This window comes from Semicossyphus pulcher, unplaced genomic scaffold (assembly GCF_022749685.1).
Source record: "Semicossyphus pulcher isolate SPU_LCO1_2020_fin unplaced genomic scaffold, fSemPul1.0.p SCAF_1, whole genome shotgun sequence".
NCBI lineage: Eukaryota > Metazoa > Chordata > Actinopteri > Labriformes > Labridae > Semicossyphus > Semicossyphus pulcher.
Genome location: NW_027211603.1, coordinates 36,655,375 through 36,673,066, shown reverse-complemented (window position 1 = coordinate 36,673,066; position 17,692 = coordinate 36,655,375). Strand labels below are relative to the sequence as shown.

Sequence of the window (17,692 nt, the reverse complement as noted above, 5' to 3'; positions counted from 1 at the left end):
CTCAGCCAGCTGGTCCAAAGGCTCCGCCTAGACCCCATGACCAGGACCAGACAGCCTCAGGACTACATCAGCCCCCCAAAACGACAACAAAACCAGCCTCAGGACCACAACAACCCCCCCCAATACGACCACAACACCAGCCTTAGCACCACAACTCCCCCCAAATACATGACAACACCAGCCTTAGGACCCCAATCCCAACCAAATCCAACCAAATCAGCCTACGGACCCCAACATCAACCAAATCCAACCAAACCAAATTGTCAAGCAACAAAAAGAAAAATACATGACATATTGGAAGGAAACATCCCAAACACAAATGCTATCTGGCTCTAAACCGAGACTATACATGAGCAGAGTTTCCGAGCAGAAAAGTCCTGACGGTGTCCAGACTGTAGAGACGTGGCTATAGAAAGACCTGGCTGCCAGAGGAGGACAGACTGCTCTCTATGTGACAGCCAGCAGGTAGAGACCGAGCTACACTACCTCACATCATGCCTCTAATACCAGCCTGTGAGAGAGCAATACTTTCCCCCAGAACACAAACACACACCCGGAGTTTGAACACAGCACACACACAGAAACTCCCATATTTACTGGGAGAAAAAACATGATATGAGATTTTAGTAGCAAAATATATCACTGCCTGTGAGGACCTGCGGACAGCCAGTGGAACCTGAACACACACACACACACACACGCACACACACACACACACACAGACACACACACTATAAAACATTCAACAGTCTTTCATAAACACGAAAAATAAAACAGTGAATTACAGCTTTTCCTTTTCTATGTTTATTTGTTGTTGGTTATTAGTATTATTTTCTTTCATATTTATCTGATTATTAATCTTGTATTGACTGTTGCTTCATTACTGAAATGCTATTTGTATAATTACATTTTGCTTTGGCAATACTGTCACTGTTACATTCATGGCAATAAAGCTTATTAAATTAATTATCTTATATCTGTGGGCATGATAGTCGGTACCACAGGTAGTTATGTATGGGGATTATAATAAATTTACCTCTTAGCCGTGTCTGTGTGAGCGTGTCTGTTTTTGCGTGTATTGGAGAGCTTGGTGTATCAGCAGTTTTAGGCTTGAGCAGGAATCTCTGTGAGAGTGAAGCAGGCCTGTGTGGAGGGAGCGGTGAGCCTGTCCACATCTTCTGGCACCAGATCGGTAACAAACTGAAAGCAGTATCATGATTTAAGGAGATAAGGAAAACTACTCGCCGATGTATGCCCATAATTTACACTTTAAATAGCAGACAGACTGCGCCACAGACTATAAACTTTAGACTAGGTTTTTGTTGGTCTATGGCACAGTCGCTTTCTGCGTTCTCAAGATAGCAACACACCACCCGTTTGCCTGACCGAATCTCATTTTAAGACCCAACAACAGGCGCTAACGTGGGTGCAAGATGACTTGCTATTTACATAACATGGGCGCTGGGCGTCAATATGACATTAATGCATAATCTTTCCATTAAATACCCAAACAGCATTGGAGCACAGAGAACCTCTTTGCTCTGCAGTGCAGTTTAAGCTTTTGTGTGTGCGTCAAGATTTTGGGCTGAGTCTTCTTGTCTTATTTGCACTGGTTTAGCGATAAGAGATTGGGCTTTGGAAAATAGTTTTTTCACTCGATTATGTTCACCTTCACCGCTATGGGTATGTGCGAAAGATTAATATGTCGACCTGATCAGGCCGACACTGTAATCATACATGTGAAATTTGAAGCTGATATAACATTGTATATGAGAGGTAGTATTGGTTCTGCCCAGTAGGTGGCGCTATGATATATATTTGGAGGAGATTGGACAATGTATGTGAGAGTTGATACCGGCTGCCACCAGTGGGTGGCGCTATAGAATTGGCCATAAAAGGAATGTGTAGATCTGTTCGGGGCGGGACTGTTATCAACCATGTGAAATTTGGTGCAAACAGGATGAAGTACAGGCGAGTTATGCCTAAATGTCATGGTGAGGCATCATGGAAAAGGCTATATTCGCCGGGCTGCCAGGGTCACGCCCTCTGTTGAAACCTCACCAAGTTTTCTCACAGACCTTAATCAAGGTCTTGAGAGCTTCCTGGCATAAATTTGAGGTTAATATGTTTTACCACCTTGGAGAAGGGGCTTGTAGAGTAAAACATGTCACTTCCTGTCTCCAGTAGCGGGCGCTAGACCTGATGGGAAATATTGTCCTGTAATTGTGTTGGGGCTGGGATTCTTGTCATACATGTGAAATATGAAGAGGATAGAAGACTGTATGTGAGAGTAACAGTGATTTTCTTGTTTTGGCATTTTGCCCAAAAAACATCAGACTTTGACCCCCAGCCAAGGCCACGCCCATTCTCAAAAACTCAAGCTTTTGATAACTTTTAATCTTCAATGTGTTGTCAATAAACTGAGCGACTTTGAAAAGTCTGGGAGGAAGTCCCTAGGAGGAGTTCGTTAAAGTATGACCCCTGGAAATCGCCAAAAACATGTCTTATTTTGAAATTCAAAGCAAAATGGCTGACTTCCTGTTTGGTTTGAGGTATGGGTGCAAGAGGCTTTTTAGTGCGTCTTGGGCTGTTCAATATGCTTACCAAATGTGATACACCTAGGTGAAAGTAACCTCTATGGGGAGGCGTTTTTGAAAATTTCTAGGGGGCGCTATGGAGCCATTTTGCAACAGTCATCTGTGAAACCCACAAAATATCAAATTTTTCACCAGACCTGATGCACAGTCCAAATTTGATGAGTTTTGGGGCATGTTAAAGCCGCCAAATATGCGATTCATTTGGCACCAGAAACAAACAAACAAACAAACAAACAAACAAAGAAAGAATAATAATAATTCCTTCAATTTCAAGAGGTTCTCGCACCGCCTTCGGTTCTCGGGCCCTAATAATAATAATTCCTTCAATTTCAAGAGGTCCTCGCACCGCCTTCGGTGCTCGGGCCCTAATTAAAGCCGCAAGCGGCGATGAACGGGCCCTCGCACTCGTGGCCACGTTGGGGCTTGTCGCGGCCGCGGGGTGTGCTGCAGACACGGGGTGCACCTCAGAAGCGCGGTGTGCATGAAGCACAGGATGTGCTGTAGCCACAGGCTGTCCAGCAGTAGGGGCTGCTGTCAGCATCACCCAAATTCCTATGGAGATCTGTTCAGGCCGAGACTATAATCATGCATGTGAAATTTGAAGCTGATATAACATTGTATGTGAGAGGTAGTATTGGCTCTTACCAGTAGGTGGCGCTATGACTATGAGTGAAAAAAAATTCATATGTAGACCTGTGCAGGCCGAGACTGTTATCATGCATGTGAAATTAGGAGCTGATCAGACAATCTATGTCAGAGTTAGTACTGGCTGTTACCAGTAGGTGGCGCTATGACTATGAGCGAAAAATGATTATGTAGATCTGTTCAGGGCAGTACCCTCATCAAACCTGTGAAATTTGGTGGAGATTGGACAATGTATATGAGAGTTGATACAGGCTGTCTCCAGTGGGTGGCGCTATAGGATTGGTAAGGAAAGGAGTGTGTAGATCTGTTCAGGGCGGGACACTGATCAAGCATGTGAAATTTGGTGCAGACAGGATGAAGTACGGACGAGTTATCAATGCCTAAATGTTATGGCGAGGCATCATGGCGAAGGTTATATTCGTGGCGCCGCCAGGGTCACGCCCTCTGTTGTAACCTGACCAAGTTTTCTCACAGACCTTAATCAAGATCTTAAGAGTTTCCTGACATGAATTTGAGGTTAATATGTTTTACCACCTTGGAGGAGGGGCTTGTAGAGTAAAACATGTCACTTCCTGTTTCCAGTAGCGGGCGCTAGGCCTGATGGGAAATATTTTCATGTAATTGTGTTCGGGCTGGGATTCTTGTCATACATGTGAAATATGAAGAGGATAGAAGACTGTATGTGAGAGTAACAGTGATTTTCATTTTTTGGCATTTTGCCCAAAAAACATCAGACTTTGACCCCCAGCCAAGGCCACGCCCATTCTCAAAAACTCAAGCTTTTGATAACTTTTAATCTTCAATGTGTTGTCAATAAACTGAGCGATTTTGAAAAGTCTGGGAGGAAGTCCCTAGGAGGAGTTCGTTAAAGTATGACCCCTGTAAATCGCCAAAAGCACGTCTTATTTTGAAATTCAAAGCAAAATGGCTGACTTCCTGTTTGGTTTGAGGTATGGGTGCAAGAGGCTTTTTAGTGCGTCTTGGGCTGTTCAATATGCTTACCAAATTTCATACACCTATGTGAAAGTAACCTCTATGGGGAGGCGTTTTTGAAAATTTCTAGGGGGCGCTATGGAGCCATTTTGCAACAGTCATCTGCGAAACCCACAAAATATCAAATTTTTTACCAGACCTGATGTACAGTCCAAATTTGATGAGTTTTGGGGCATGTTAAAGCCGCCAAATATGCGATTCATTTGGCACCAGAAACAAACAAACAAACAAACAAACAAAGAATAATAATTCCTTCAATTTCAAGAGGTTCTCGCACCGCCTTCGGTGCTCGGGCCCTAATAAGAAGAAGAAGAAGAATTCCTTGCATTCCAAGAGGTCCTCGCCACTGCGTGCAGTGCTCGGGCCCTAATAATTCCTTCAATTTCAAGAGGTCCTCGCACCGCCTTCGGTGCTCGGGCCCTAATAATAATTCCTTGCATTCCAAGAGGTCCTCGCCACTGCGTGCAGTGCTCGGGCCCTAATAATAATAATAATTCCTTCAATTTCAAGAGGTCCTCGCACCGCCTTCGGTGCTCGGGCCCTAATAATAATAATTCCTTCAATTTCAAGAGGTTCTCGCACCGCCTTCGGTGCTCGGGCCCTAATAATAATTCCTTGCATTCCAATAGGTCCTCGCCACTGCGTGCAGTGCTCGGGCCCTAATAATTCCTTGCATTCCAAGAGGTCCTCGCCACTGCGTGCAGTGCTCGGGCCCTAATAATAATTCCTTCAATTTCAAGAGGTACTCGCACCGCCCTCGGTGCTCGGGCCCTAATAATAATTCCTTGCATTCCAATAGGTCCTCGCCACTGCGTGCAGTGCTCGGGCCCTAATAATTCCTTGCATTCCAATAGGTCCTCGCCACTGCGTGCAGTGCTCGGGCCCTAATAATTCCTTCAATTTCAAGAGGTACTAGCACCGCCTTCGGTGCTCGGGCCCTAATAATTCCTTCAATTTCAAGAGGTACTCGCACCGCCTTCGGTGCTCGGGCCCTAATAATTCCTTGCATTCCAAGAGGTCCTCGCCACTGCGTGCAGTGCTCGGGCCCTAATAATTCCTTCAATTTCAAGAGGTCCTCGCACCCGTTGGTGCTCGGGCCCTAATAATAATCACTACAGTTACAATAGGGTCCTCGCACCCGTTGGTGCTCGGGCCCTAATAATAAACGGAGCAGATCCAATAGGGCCTTCGCACCAGTCGGTGCTCGGGCCCTAATAATTTCTTGGGTTCCAAGAGGTCCTCGCCAGTGCGTGCAGTGCTCGGGCCCTAATAATAAACGGAGCAGATCCAATAGGGCCTTCGCACCACTCGGTGCTCGGGCCCTAATAATAATTCCTTGCATTCCAATAGGTCCTTCACCACTGCGTGCAGTGCTCGGGCCCTAATAATTCCTTGCATTCGAAGAGGTCCTCGCCACTGTGTGCAGTGCTCGGGCCCTAATAATAATTCCTTCAATTTCAAGAGGTACTCGCACCGCCTTCGGTGCTCGGGCCCTAATAATAATTCCTTGCATTCCAATAGGTCCTCGCCACTGCGTGCAGTGCTCGGGCCCTAATAATTCCTTCAATTTCAAGAGGTACTCGCACCGCCTTCGGTGCTCGGGCCCTAATAATTCCTTCAATTTCAAGAGGTACTCGCACCGCCTTCGGTGCTCGGGCCCTAATAATTCCTTGCATTCCAAGAGGTCCTCGCCACTGCGTGCAGTGCTCGGGCCCTAATAATTCCTTCAATTTCAAGAGGTCCTCGCACCCGTTGGTGCTCGGGCCCTAATAATAATCACTACAGTTACAATAGGGTCCTCGCACCCGTTGGTGCTCGGGCCCTAATAATAAACGGAGCAGATCCAATAGGGCCTTCGCACCAGTCGGTGCTCGGGCCCTAATAATTTCTTGGGTACCAAGAGGTCCTCGCCAGTGCGTGCAGTGCTCGGGCCCTAATAATAAACGGAGCAGATCCAATTGGGCCTTCGCACCACTCGGTGCTCGGGCCCTAATAATAATTCCTTGCATTCCAATAGGTCCTTCACCACTGCGTGCAGTGCTCGGGCCCTAATAATTCCTTGCATTCCAATAGGTCCTCGCCATGGCGTGCAGTGCTCGGGCCCTAATAATTCCTTGGGTTCCAAGAGGTCCTCGCCACTGCGTGCAGTGCTCGGGCCCTAATAATTCCTTAAATTTCAAGAGGTCCTAGCACAGCCTTCGGTGCTCGGGCCCTAATAATTCCTTGCATTCCAATAGGTCCTCGCAACTGCGTGCAGTGCTCGGGCCCTAATAATCCTTACAGTTACAATAGGGTCCTCGCAGCCGTTGGTGCTCAGGCCCTAATAATAATAATAATAATAATCCTTACAGATACAATAGGGTCCTCGCACCTGTTGGTGCTCGGGCCCTAATAATAATAATCCCTACAGTTACAACAGGGTCCTCGCACCCGTTTGTGCTCGGGCCCTAATAATAATCCCTACAGGTACAATAGCTAATAATAATCCCTACAGTTACAATAGGGTCCTCGCACCCATTGGTGCTCGGGCCCTAAAAAACGGAATAGATCCAATAGGGCCTTCGCACCACTCGGTGCTCAGGCCCTAATAATAATTCATTGGGTTCCAAGAGGTCCTCGCACCGCCTTCGGTGCTCGGGCCCTGATAATTCCTTGGGTTCCAAGAGGTCCTCGCCACTGCGTGCAGTGCTCGGGCCCTAAATATCCCTATTCAACCCTCCCAATCCTGTTCAAATCATGAGACTCCACAGTAAATTACACTCAACATCAAATTGACAACATTCCAAAAAACAAACACCAGGGAGGATTGGAAGCCCCACATTTTTCTATTACTTCCTAGCAAAATAACTCTAATATATACCTAAATGGATTCCCCACAAACAACCAACCAAACACTAACATTTCACTTGTGGATTGAAAAGGGAATTACTCAGGTCAGACATTCAGAAACAACACCATGGTCCCATTCTCTGACCTATTCCAGAATTTCACCATTGGGAGAAATCGCTTTGTTGAATATCTACAACTCAAATGTTCCATTAAAGTTAAACATGAAAGCCACTAATCTTAGTTTATCATCCCCAACTTCAGATTTTGTGACTATTTATGGCAACCATTTATCAACTCCATTCATTGATAATGCTGCTCCATCCATGTTTTTGTTTTTGTCACCTACAGCAATTACTCATATCTTCACATAAATTAGCTCATATGGAAACAACAAATGAACAGGAGTTATTCCTGTCAGTCAAAGACATCACATTCACTAGACCCCTCTTCTCTGCGGTCAACTTTTCAACTCTTGTCTGTGTCTTGTTGATACATTAGTTAAATAGTTTTTGTAACTGTATATCATGCAATATTTGCAGTGAATGTCAGTTCACTGCACTGTCTGACAGTTTCAAGAGTCTGAATAAATGCTTTGTGCATAAACCTGTTGTCAATCATGACACACAGACTTGAATATTTACCTGAAACTTTGGGTTGATTTTAATGAAAAGACTGGTCTTCTTGTCCCACATGAGCACAAGTCCTGGCTTGATCCTCACCACCAGGTAAATACCCATCTTGTGCACCTGAACAGGGAACACCTGGCTGCCACCTTCAACCACGTGGAAGTTCTCATCTTTAAGCTGGAATTCATTATCCTGTGGGTATCAACATTAAATGAACATGCATTTTATACTGTACCAGTTAAGGGAGGTAGAACAAGTAATCACTTGCGTGATGATTATTTTAAAGGACTTTTACTCATGTTTCTCCTGAAAAGTTGCATGATGCTTTGTGAAAAGACAGGTTGCATTTCATTGGGAACATGGGATGATAGCAAATGAAGTTAAGTGTCAGTTTAGTTTAAAGCACCCAAGGGTGTTCCCAGTCAATTAAATATGAATGACTTATAAATTCTAAATTAATAAATAATCGTGATTATAATTTGAGTCATAGTCCTAGTCCAATATTAGTGTTCGGGGGCCAGTGTGGACAGTGAGAGTGTTGTCTTTACCCCCAGGAAGATTTTGATGGTCTTGGAGCAGGTGGTTCCAGTGGTTCCACAGGCAATGTTCTCAGTGATAATCTTAAAGCTTCCTTTGCGCGGACTGCCGCAGTAGTCCTGAGTTAGGCACAGACACGGAATGCAATGATTGGAAACCATTGTTTTTGCTCTTACCTTTTTAGATTTTTTTTTATCCACGCATTTGATATATTCTGGTAACCACATTTGTTTTATATTGACAAGGACTGAAATCACAAGATTTAAACTTCATTAACTGTACATCTGACAACATGCCACTTACCTGTAGAAGAGCATATTCACACTGTCCATTGAAGTCAAACCTCTTATCATCAAATGTCACGTAGTGCCCGTCGCCATAGATCCCACAAGTGGCATCACACACATTCTTGGTACATGTGAACTTCCTATTAGAGCAGGAACTGAGGAGACACACCGGATACAGACATTCAATAATTTAAACCTGTCGAAATAATATTAACAGTACTTACAATAACAATACGAAATAAATCATTCAGTTGCATTTTTTAAAGTTTCAGGGGGTTTAGAGAGTCACGGCTACAATGATCTGAAATTATTATTTTGTAAAAAAAAAATGACAAATACAAACTGACAACGTTTTTTCCCCCTTATAGCTTACTTTATTACATTTGTCAAATTAACAAGAGACTTCTAATGATGAAGACAATTTTAAGCTTGAACTGGAACTTGGTTAGACATAAATAATGGTGCAGCTGTTCTTATCGAGGTAACCCATCCCAACTTCAGTTTTGTAAGCGAGACAAGAGCGCATAAGAGAGGAGGTGGAGTTGCAATTTTGTTGAAAGAGTGCAAGCAGTTATCTTTTTGAAATGTTTCTTCTTTTACCGTACGTGGCTCTTCAGCTTAAGTCTTTCCCTCGAGCCATGCTCCTGAACAGGCCACCTAAATACTGTGCAAACTTTTTTTGATAATCTAAGTAAACTGCAAATAATTTATATTGATAATTGATAATTCATAACTAAGGAATGTAAGGCCATCTTTCTTCTCTGACAAAATCAGCAAAAAATAATAATAATACACATGCCTTGTTTGCTACTGTTGCTAACAAACCCTCCTACATCAGCACCTGAACTTCATTCTACTAGGGCCTGCAATGAATTTGCCTCCTACTTTACTGAAAAAATTCAGAAATTCAAACAAACAGTAAGCACTTTAATATCAGGTTCAGGATTTGTGCTGTACCCAATTAAAACTAATTTCTGCCAACACCATGACTGTCACGACCCCTGCCAACTTATAGTGTTTATTTCTTCATCATTCATTACTAACTCTGCTGCCATTTCATGTCCTGCCACTTTCTGAGGCCTGGCAATCAGCTTATTCCCCTAACCTGATCCATCTCCTCACCTGCAGCTCATTCCATCATTAGTCACTTCGTATTTATACCAGTATTTCGTATTTCACTTGTTCCCTGCCAGAATATCTTGTGTAGCTATTTCTGTCAACTCTCCAGCGTTTTTGGTGCAATGTTCCCTCATCTTTGAGCAACAGCCCTCAGCCTTCTCCATCAAGCGGTCCTGAGTACATCGTCTCTCTGCTCACGGGGAAAGCCAGAGACTGGGGTATCGCTGAGTGGGAGAAGCAGTCCTGCCACCTGCTCTTCAGTCCAATTGTTCTCTGCAGAGCTCTGCAAGGTCTTCGATCATGTGACTCCAGGTCGAGAGGCAGCTCATGGTTACTGAGCCTAAAACAAGGTGGGTGGACTGTAGCAGATTATTCCATCGAGTTTTGCACCATTGCGGCGGAGAGTGACTGGAATGCCTCTTCTCTCCTCGATGCGTTCTACAACGGACTCTCCGACCTCATCAAGGATGAGCTGGCTGCCAGGGACCCTCCTACTGACCTCGACTCTCTCGTCACCTTTGCCATCCGCATCAATGGTCGTCTCTGGGAGCGGAGGAGAGAGAGAGCCTAGTCTTCTGCTTCCTTAGTGCCGCTCCACTCTCCACCTAGGCGATCCTCCTCTCCAGCAGAGCAGAGTGCCCCAAGCAGTCTTCCTGAACCAATACGACTTGGTTGAGCTTGACTCTCCACAGCAGAGAGACAGAGCTGCCTGCTGGAGAACCAATGCCTGTACTGTGGCCAGGGTGGCCATTTTGTCTTTTTTTTTTCGCCTCCACATCAGTCAAACAGAGGGCGCTGGTGAGCCAGTTTATGAACTATAATATGCCCTCTGCACCTGTGCTTCAGGCTCAACTCTGCTTCTCAGGACAGAACCACACTGTCATCGTTCTTATCGACTCAGGAGTTGACACCAACCTTTTGGACATTACTCTGGCCATACGATGAGGGATTGGTCAGAAGCCTCCAGTTAAACCCATACTTGCTACAGCATTCCATGGTCATCTTCTCTGTCGAGTCACACACCAAATGGTCCCTCTCCAAGTCAGCATGTCAGGTAACCACATCGAAACACTTTCATCTCATTCATGCACCTCAACAATCTGTTATCCTAGGATTCCCTTGGCTTAGAGGACATAATCCACACAAAGATTGGGGACAGGATCTATTCTCCTGGGAGAATAATCCAAGGAGTTAATCGCGGCCTCTGTCACGACCCCTGCCAACTTATAGTGTTTATTTCAACATATGTTTTGTTTTTATGATCATTCATCACTAAATCTCTTGCCAATTCAGATCCTGCCACTTTCTCAGGCCAGGTGATCAGCTTATTCCCCTCTCTTGCCATTTCATTCCCTCTTTAGTCACTTGGTATTTATACCAGCCCACTTTCACTTGTTCCCGGCCAGATTGTCTTGTGTTGCTGTTTCTGCCAAGTTCTGCAATGTTTCATTATTCGTTATTCTGACCTGCTTTTGGACTTCGGATTTTTTGCCTGCTTGATTGCCTGTTTGATTGAACTCCTGGTCTTGACCTTGCTTGAACTCTGACCTAGTAAACAGAACTCTCCTATTATTTTGTGGGTGTCTCAGTGTTGTGCTTTTGGGCTCAAATCTGCCAGTACCAGCAAACTTTACAATGACATAATATTACGCGATCAACTATAAAGACCTGGAGGACATCATACCACACCTAAAATCCTGCACCTGCTGTCTTGATAACAGGTTTTTTCAAAAAAGTGTAAAAGTCATGGCATCAGATCTGACACAGATTGTCAACTTGAGGCACTGAAAAATGAAGTCATAAAGCCACAGTTAAAAAAGAACAATCTAGTCACTAATGCAAAATGAAAGGCCTACCAGTTTGTCAAATCTAAGTAGAATCATTGAAAAAGCTGTTTTTCAACAGTTTAACAACTTCTTGACACTGCTTTGATGTCTTCCAGTCTGGTTTTTGACCACACTACAGCACTGAGACTGCTCTTGCTAAGGTGATAACTGACATTGGCTTAAACACAGACAGTGGCTGAATTTTAGTCTTAGTACTACTGAATATCAGTGCCGCATTTGACACATTTGACCACAACATAATGATCTACCAGCTGGAACAGTGGGTGGCTCTGGCACCGAAGTAAACTGGTTTGATTATTACTAAAGGACAAGGACAACTTTGTGTCTATAGGTATCTTCACATCTGAGCACACCAATATTACATGTGGAGTTCCCCAAGGCTCAATTTTTGGGCCTCTTCTGTTTAACATCCACATGCTTCCACTGGCTCAGATTAAAAAAAATTAGTAGCCTTAACTACGCAGGTGACATACAGATCTAAATTACAATGTCACCCATTGAACAAATCAATGAGTGGATGTGCAATATTTTTCTTGTTAAAAAAAGACAAAACTGAGGTCATTTTTGTTTTTGAGCCAATGAGCAAAAGTCAGCGTATAACTTCAACCTACCATTGAAAACCATTGACCAATCCAGAAATGTGAGTGTAGTCTGGACTTAGACCTAAAAAATTACAAAGTGGGCCTGTCATAACCTTAAGAATATATCAAAAATTACTGTATGTCTCAGCAGGATCTGGAAAAACTCCTCCATGCATTTATCTTCAGTCAACTAGATTACTGTAACAGTGTATGTGCAGGTCTCCCTAAAAAGAACAATCAGACAACTGCAGCTAAATCAAAATGCTGCTGCTAGAGTCCTCACTAAGACCAAGAACGTGGATCACATCCCTCCATTATGAGGTCTTTACACTGGCTCTCTGTCTGTCAAAGAATATATTTTATGGTACTACTGTTGGTTTATAAAGTACTAAATGGTTTAGGGCAAAATTATATTTGTGATCTACTGACACAGTACAAACAACCCAGACCACTCAGGTGATCTGGGACAGGTCTGCTTTCTGTCCCCAGAGTCAGCACCAAACATTGACATGGAGGAGCAGCATTCCGTTTTTATGCTCCGTATATCTGGAACAAACTCCCAGAAAAATGCATGTCCATAACCTGAGACAGTGGAATACTATATACTATAGTGTTTAGTTACTTTTATGCTTAAATTGTATTAGTGTCTTATTATATTTTAACTTCTGTTTTAGGTATTTATATTTGACTTTACTTTGCTTTTTATCTTGTTTTATCATTTGTATCTTTTGGCCTTTAAATAGCCTTCTTCCTGAAATGTGCTACAGTATATAAGTACACTTGCCTTGCTTTGAAGAGAGTATCTACTTCAAAATGACAAATTTAATGCTTGTAGACTTTAGGTCAGAGGCTTGTTGCTGATCAGAATTTAGAGGAAAGTCAATAGAAGACCAACAATGTCACTTTATACAATATATAACACTTAAGTCATTTAAAAAAATTTTAAGCAACAAAAACCTAAAAATTGTTCAAGCAAAAAAGATGCGAGGATCTTGGAAGACATCGGCAATGGTTGAATATATGTAGAACAACACATGCACCTATCATCCCATTCCTGGAAAGAAAACACACTCAGAGAAACTTGCATTTTATCACACCATATTGACACCGCCATATGAGAGCTGAGTTTCCAAGAAATCCCAAGGCTAAAGAATTATGGAAGTAAACCAATGTGAAAAGCACTCCTTTTTTAAATGTATAATTATTAATGTGAAGTGAATGGGGCCTTTATTTACTTCAACCCCAGTGGGTGGCAGGCCTTTATTTGAGGCAGATTAGTATAAAAGGCAGGATTTCATTTCTTATTTGCTCAGTTTGACTGGTATAATTGGTCACATTTTCTGAAACTCATGAAATCCCTTTATAACTTAACCAGGCTTTTTTTTAAATGAAAGGTTTGTAACGTTGTGCTGTGAATAGTTCAGTGAGTTGCCCAGTGAGTTGCCCAGTTCCTATGCGGCATTTGTGTGTTACTACAAAATACAGTTTGGCTGAGATAATAGCACACAAACACCTGAAAACACTATAATTGGAAAATAACACTTAAATGAGTACGTTTGAAAAATGTTGACAAGAAATATAACATTGTTATTATAATTATTATTATTATTGAGGGGAAACAATAGTTTACTTGTGTGTATGTAAGGCCCTGTACAAACCAGGTGTTGCAGTCCACAGTCAGTGTTTCTCCAGCTTGGTAGACCTGTCCATTGTGCACACATGGACACTTGTGCTCTTTGATACAGCCTCCTGCTCCATCTGACACCAAGCTTTCAGGGCACATGCAACCTGGTGTACAGCCAGTACTGACCTGTAGCCAAGAAAAGTGAAGGGCAAAAAGGGTGTTTCAGACAAATAGAGCCTGTGCTTATAGGTTTTCTGAAAGTGTGAGAGTGCTAAGCAACACTTACACAAGCCATGTCCAGAGTGCTGCAGCTCTTCTCACACTCAGTCCCAGTAGCCCCAGGTGGAACATTGGAGCAGTTGAAGTAAACCATGGGGGGGCTGCATGTTGGGCCTGGGTAGTCAGAAACAAAATCATAATAGAGACAATAATGTCAAACCGACAGGAGGCATTGACGTAATGACATCAACAACATTGTGTGATTAAAAATACATTGTTTTGTTTCAGCTTGGATTTGGAAGATTAAAATACTTGTCAACACGTAACAGACCTCTGTAATAACTGAATGTTATGGATTAAACAATTGAACAGGTAAGCACAATAAACTTTTTTGGTGAGAACAATTACAGGGAATTGGGTTCAATATTTGAACATGTGTAAACCTACTTTGTGACCCTCCTGAGCAGCTGAGAGCTCCATGTCTGCAGTAACTGTGAGAACAGGTACGAAGGGACACAGAAACAGTGTTAATGTCATCATCAGGCTTCATTCTTGGTCCTTCAGTTAAATTGATTATAGAGTAAGTTCTATGTGTAACAGCATGTCACAGAAAATACCTGTGTTCTAAAATTAAATTGTTGTTTCCATTACAATGGCTCTCCCTGATATGTTTTTATCTATAATCTAAAGCAGGGGTTTTCAAAGTATGGAAAAGTGAGCCTCCCCTGAAAGAACATAAAAGCAGCTGCGCCCCCCCCCCCCCCCCCCCCCCCCTCACACACACACACACACACACACACACACACCACCACCACCTCAAATTAATTATTCAATAATTGATCCTCCACAATTCATTAGCTAAACTGTGAAAGACAAACTAAAATCATTCATTGTAAGACCTATTTGAGCAATTTTATAATTTTGTGAACACGAAGACAAATGTGCGCGACATGTAAGGGTCCCGGCAGCATCTAATTTTCAATCTCCACCGGCTGCGACCACAGCAAAGATGAGTCTCAAAGTCAGCCAATGGTAGTTGCGGTTCCTTGCCGTAAATTGGGGTGGCAGTGACGCTAAAAACTGTGCAGTCTGCTGGCAACAGTAAAAAGACAACTTTGCAAGCAACTTAAAGACTTATTTCTTAATTGTGCATGAATTCTGAATTTATGTAGGATGTAGAATCAAATAAGAATGAATTAATAGGACAGTTACACCCAGATCTTGAGGAAATGTACATATTCATTGCTCTTTTAAATTAATTTTGCCTGCTCATCAAGCCTATAAATAACTTCAAAAGGAAACAGAAATCAAAGTTGGCCAAAATGAAGAGATCACATTGTTTAGCATGGATTCCTTGGTTATGGGCATGTATTTACATAACAGTCAATGGCTTTCTGCTTCACTGACACGCAGCAGCGGGGGAAAAATAGGCTCAACAAGTAAAACGAACAGAACAGCAGAAAATGACTTGCGTGTTACACCCGCCTCCAGTGCAGCGTACGCGGCAGCTGGAGATTGCAGCATTGAATAACATTAGAGTGGTTATATTCTTTTTTTATTTAATTTAATTTAATTAATTCTGGCGCTTTCACATACATATATTCTCCTCTCACATTTAGTGTATGTATGTGAAAGGAGAATATACACTACCAGTCAAAACTTTGGACACATTTTCTCATACAAGTGAGTGGGAAAGTGTGTCCAAACTCTTGACTGGTAGTGTATGTGAGAGGACAATGTATGTATGTGAGAGGACAATGTATGTATGTGAGAGGAGAATATATGAATGTGAAAGCGCCAGAATGAATTATGGCTCTTACGGCCCCTCATACAGTTATGTCTCCACAGACTGCTTGTTCTCAATATGACTTATGAGTTAACATGGTCTAATACTAACATTCTGCTCGCTCCGTTTAAATTAATTTTTTTGTAGTTTTTTCTCACGCTGCGCCTCCCCGGAAGTCTTCTGGCGCCCCCCCAGGGGAGACGCACACTTTGAAAACCGCTGGTCTACACAATACACAATTGGGTGAATTCACAAAATTGTGACCACGAAATCACTTGCCACTGCTTTCTGCCTGATCTCAGGACCTGATTCACAAAATAATTTGCGCTGATCATGACCTGTCCATGAACTTAACTCACTGCTCACTATGAACTAAACAGCTGTGTGTTTGTTACCTCACCCCCATGCCCAACCCTTGAAATCACGTCACTCTGTATTTACCATGGGCGGCCATCTTTTGTCACAGATTGTCCAGCAGGAATAATGTCGTCTTTATAATAGCAGGGACAGTCTTTACTGGCCACACATTGGCCTTTGTCATTCATGTAGGTTCCCTCGTTACAGCCGCAGCCATCCACTGTGATGAGGTTGGCCTGGCAGGAGAAGTCAGGTTGGCTGAGGGAACGGCAGCTACGATGGCAGCTGGTCATGTTGTAATGATAGACCATGTTTGCTGGACATAAACTGTATTGGCCTGGTGGAGAAGATACACAATGAGTTAGCATTAGAGAGGGGTGTGGACCATTCTCTTACTGCATGGTAATACCTTTGATTTTAACCTTTTTAATTACCACTGATGGCTATTCCTGGAATCTGCACATGTACACTGATTTTCAAACAACATGCTGCATTTGGATATTCTAAATTAGTCTGTGTAAGCTGTAGCATTATCCAGTTCTGGGCTGTACACCTTTTTATATTATTTACAGAGACCCAACATGAATCCACCGTGAGCAAGTACTAGCAACCTGTTCCAAATCAAAAGGTCCCTCTGATCTATTTCTGAATTAGAATCAAAATCATGACACCCTTAATTAAAGTGCATCTGCCAGAAAAAAACAACAAACTTATGTTCTAGATGCTGCAGACAGACAAACGCAAAATGGCAAAGGGTGCAGGGTGCACCTGGATTGTTACAATAATATTTTTTTGTTTCCCTTCCTGTTCTATGCTCGACATGATTCAATACAATACAAACAATATTGTATGTACTCTGCTTAGATTTCCTCATTAAATAATAGTGGTTTAGTGCTGCATTAAACATATTATTGAGGGGCAAGCAAGAGCCACAGCTCCTTAAACTCCTCCAACCAGTGGTTTTGAGAATCCATCTAATGTAGGTGTTGCACTGACTATTGATAAGTATCTGATACAAACCCAGTTAAAATAATACAAACTATCCTTTAAAGTAAATAATACAGGAGAGAAAACAATTTAGATTCAAATAAAACATTTTTTTCCTCACTTGCCTCCAGTTACTTCATGAATCACATTTAATATGCTCCTCCTGATTTTTTATGTTGCATTTGATCAGCTGCTTGTTACAATCCCAGCCTTTCTATTACCACAATAAATAAAAGGAGGGCCTTTGTTTTACTCACCACAGATGTCTTTCCGCCAGCCACTGAGATGGACTCCTGCTGCTGAGCAGGCGAGGACATATGAGGAGACAGCGGTACACATGCAGTCCTCACTATTATCACAGTTACAGCTGTCATACATGCATTTCTATAAGGGGACACAGCAGGCATGGACTTATTAATGCAGGGACAGTATCTGAGTTTATTTGTCATTATAGCATTGTGTGTGCAGACTCACTTTAAAGTACGTATTAGGGGGAACAGTGCTGTGGCACGGTGCAAACACTCCATTGCGATCCATTATTTTGGAGCACCAGTACCGGGCAAATTGTTCTGAGAGCCAGTAACAAAGAGAAATGAAGCGGTTACAAAACAAAAAGGCATTGTTAACTGTATGGTGTGGTATGGTGTGGCATAGTTTA

General features: G+C 42.7%; 1 protein-coding gene across 1 annotated transcript in view; it reads right to left on the bottom strand.

Annotated features, from left to right (window-relative positions):
- LOC138592138 (mucin-2-like) overlaps window positions 1–17,692 on the bottom strand; it is a 118,984-nt gene that overhangs the window by 44,768 nt on the left and 56,524 nt on the right. The window contains exons 14-22 of the mRNA XM_069662834.1: window positions 17,509–17,603; window positions 17,288–17,418; window positions 16,132–16,374; window positions 14,352–14,395; window positions 13,972–14,078; window positions 13,720–13,871; window positions 8,531–8,669; window positions 8,239–8,346; window positions 7,706–7,882 (exon numbers count right to left, since the gene is read on the bottom strand). Coding sequence (XP_069518935.1) covers window positions 7,706–7,882; window positions 8,239–8,346; window positions 8,531–8,669; window positions 13,720–13,871; window positions 13,972–14,078; window positions 14,352–14,395; window positions 16,132–16,374; window positions 17,288–17,418; window positions 17,509–17,603 — 1,196 coding nt within the window. The remainder of the gene's footprint in view (window positions 1–7,705; window positions 7,883–8,238; window positions 8,347–8,530; window positions 8,670–13,719; window positions 13,872–13,971; window positions 14,079–14,351; window positions 14,396–16,131; window positions 16,375–17,287; window positions 17,419–17,508; window positions 17,604–17,692) is intronic.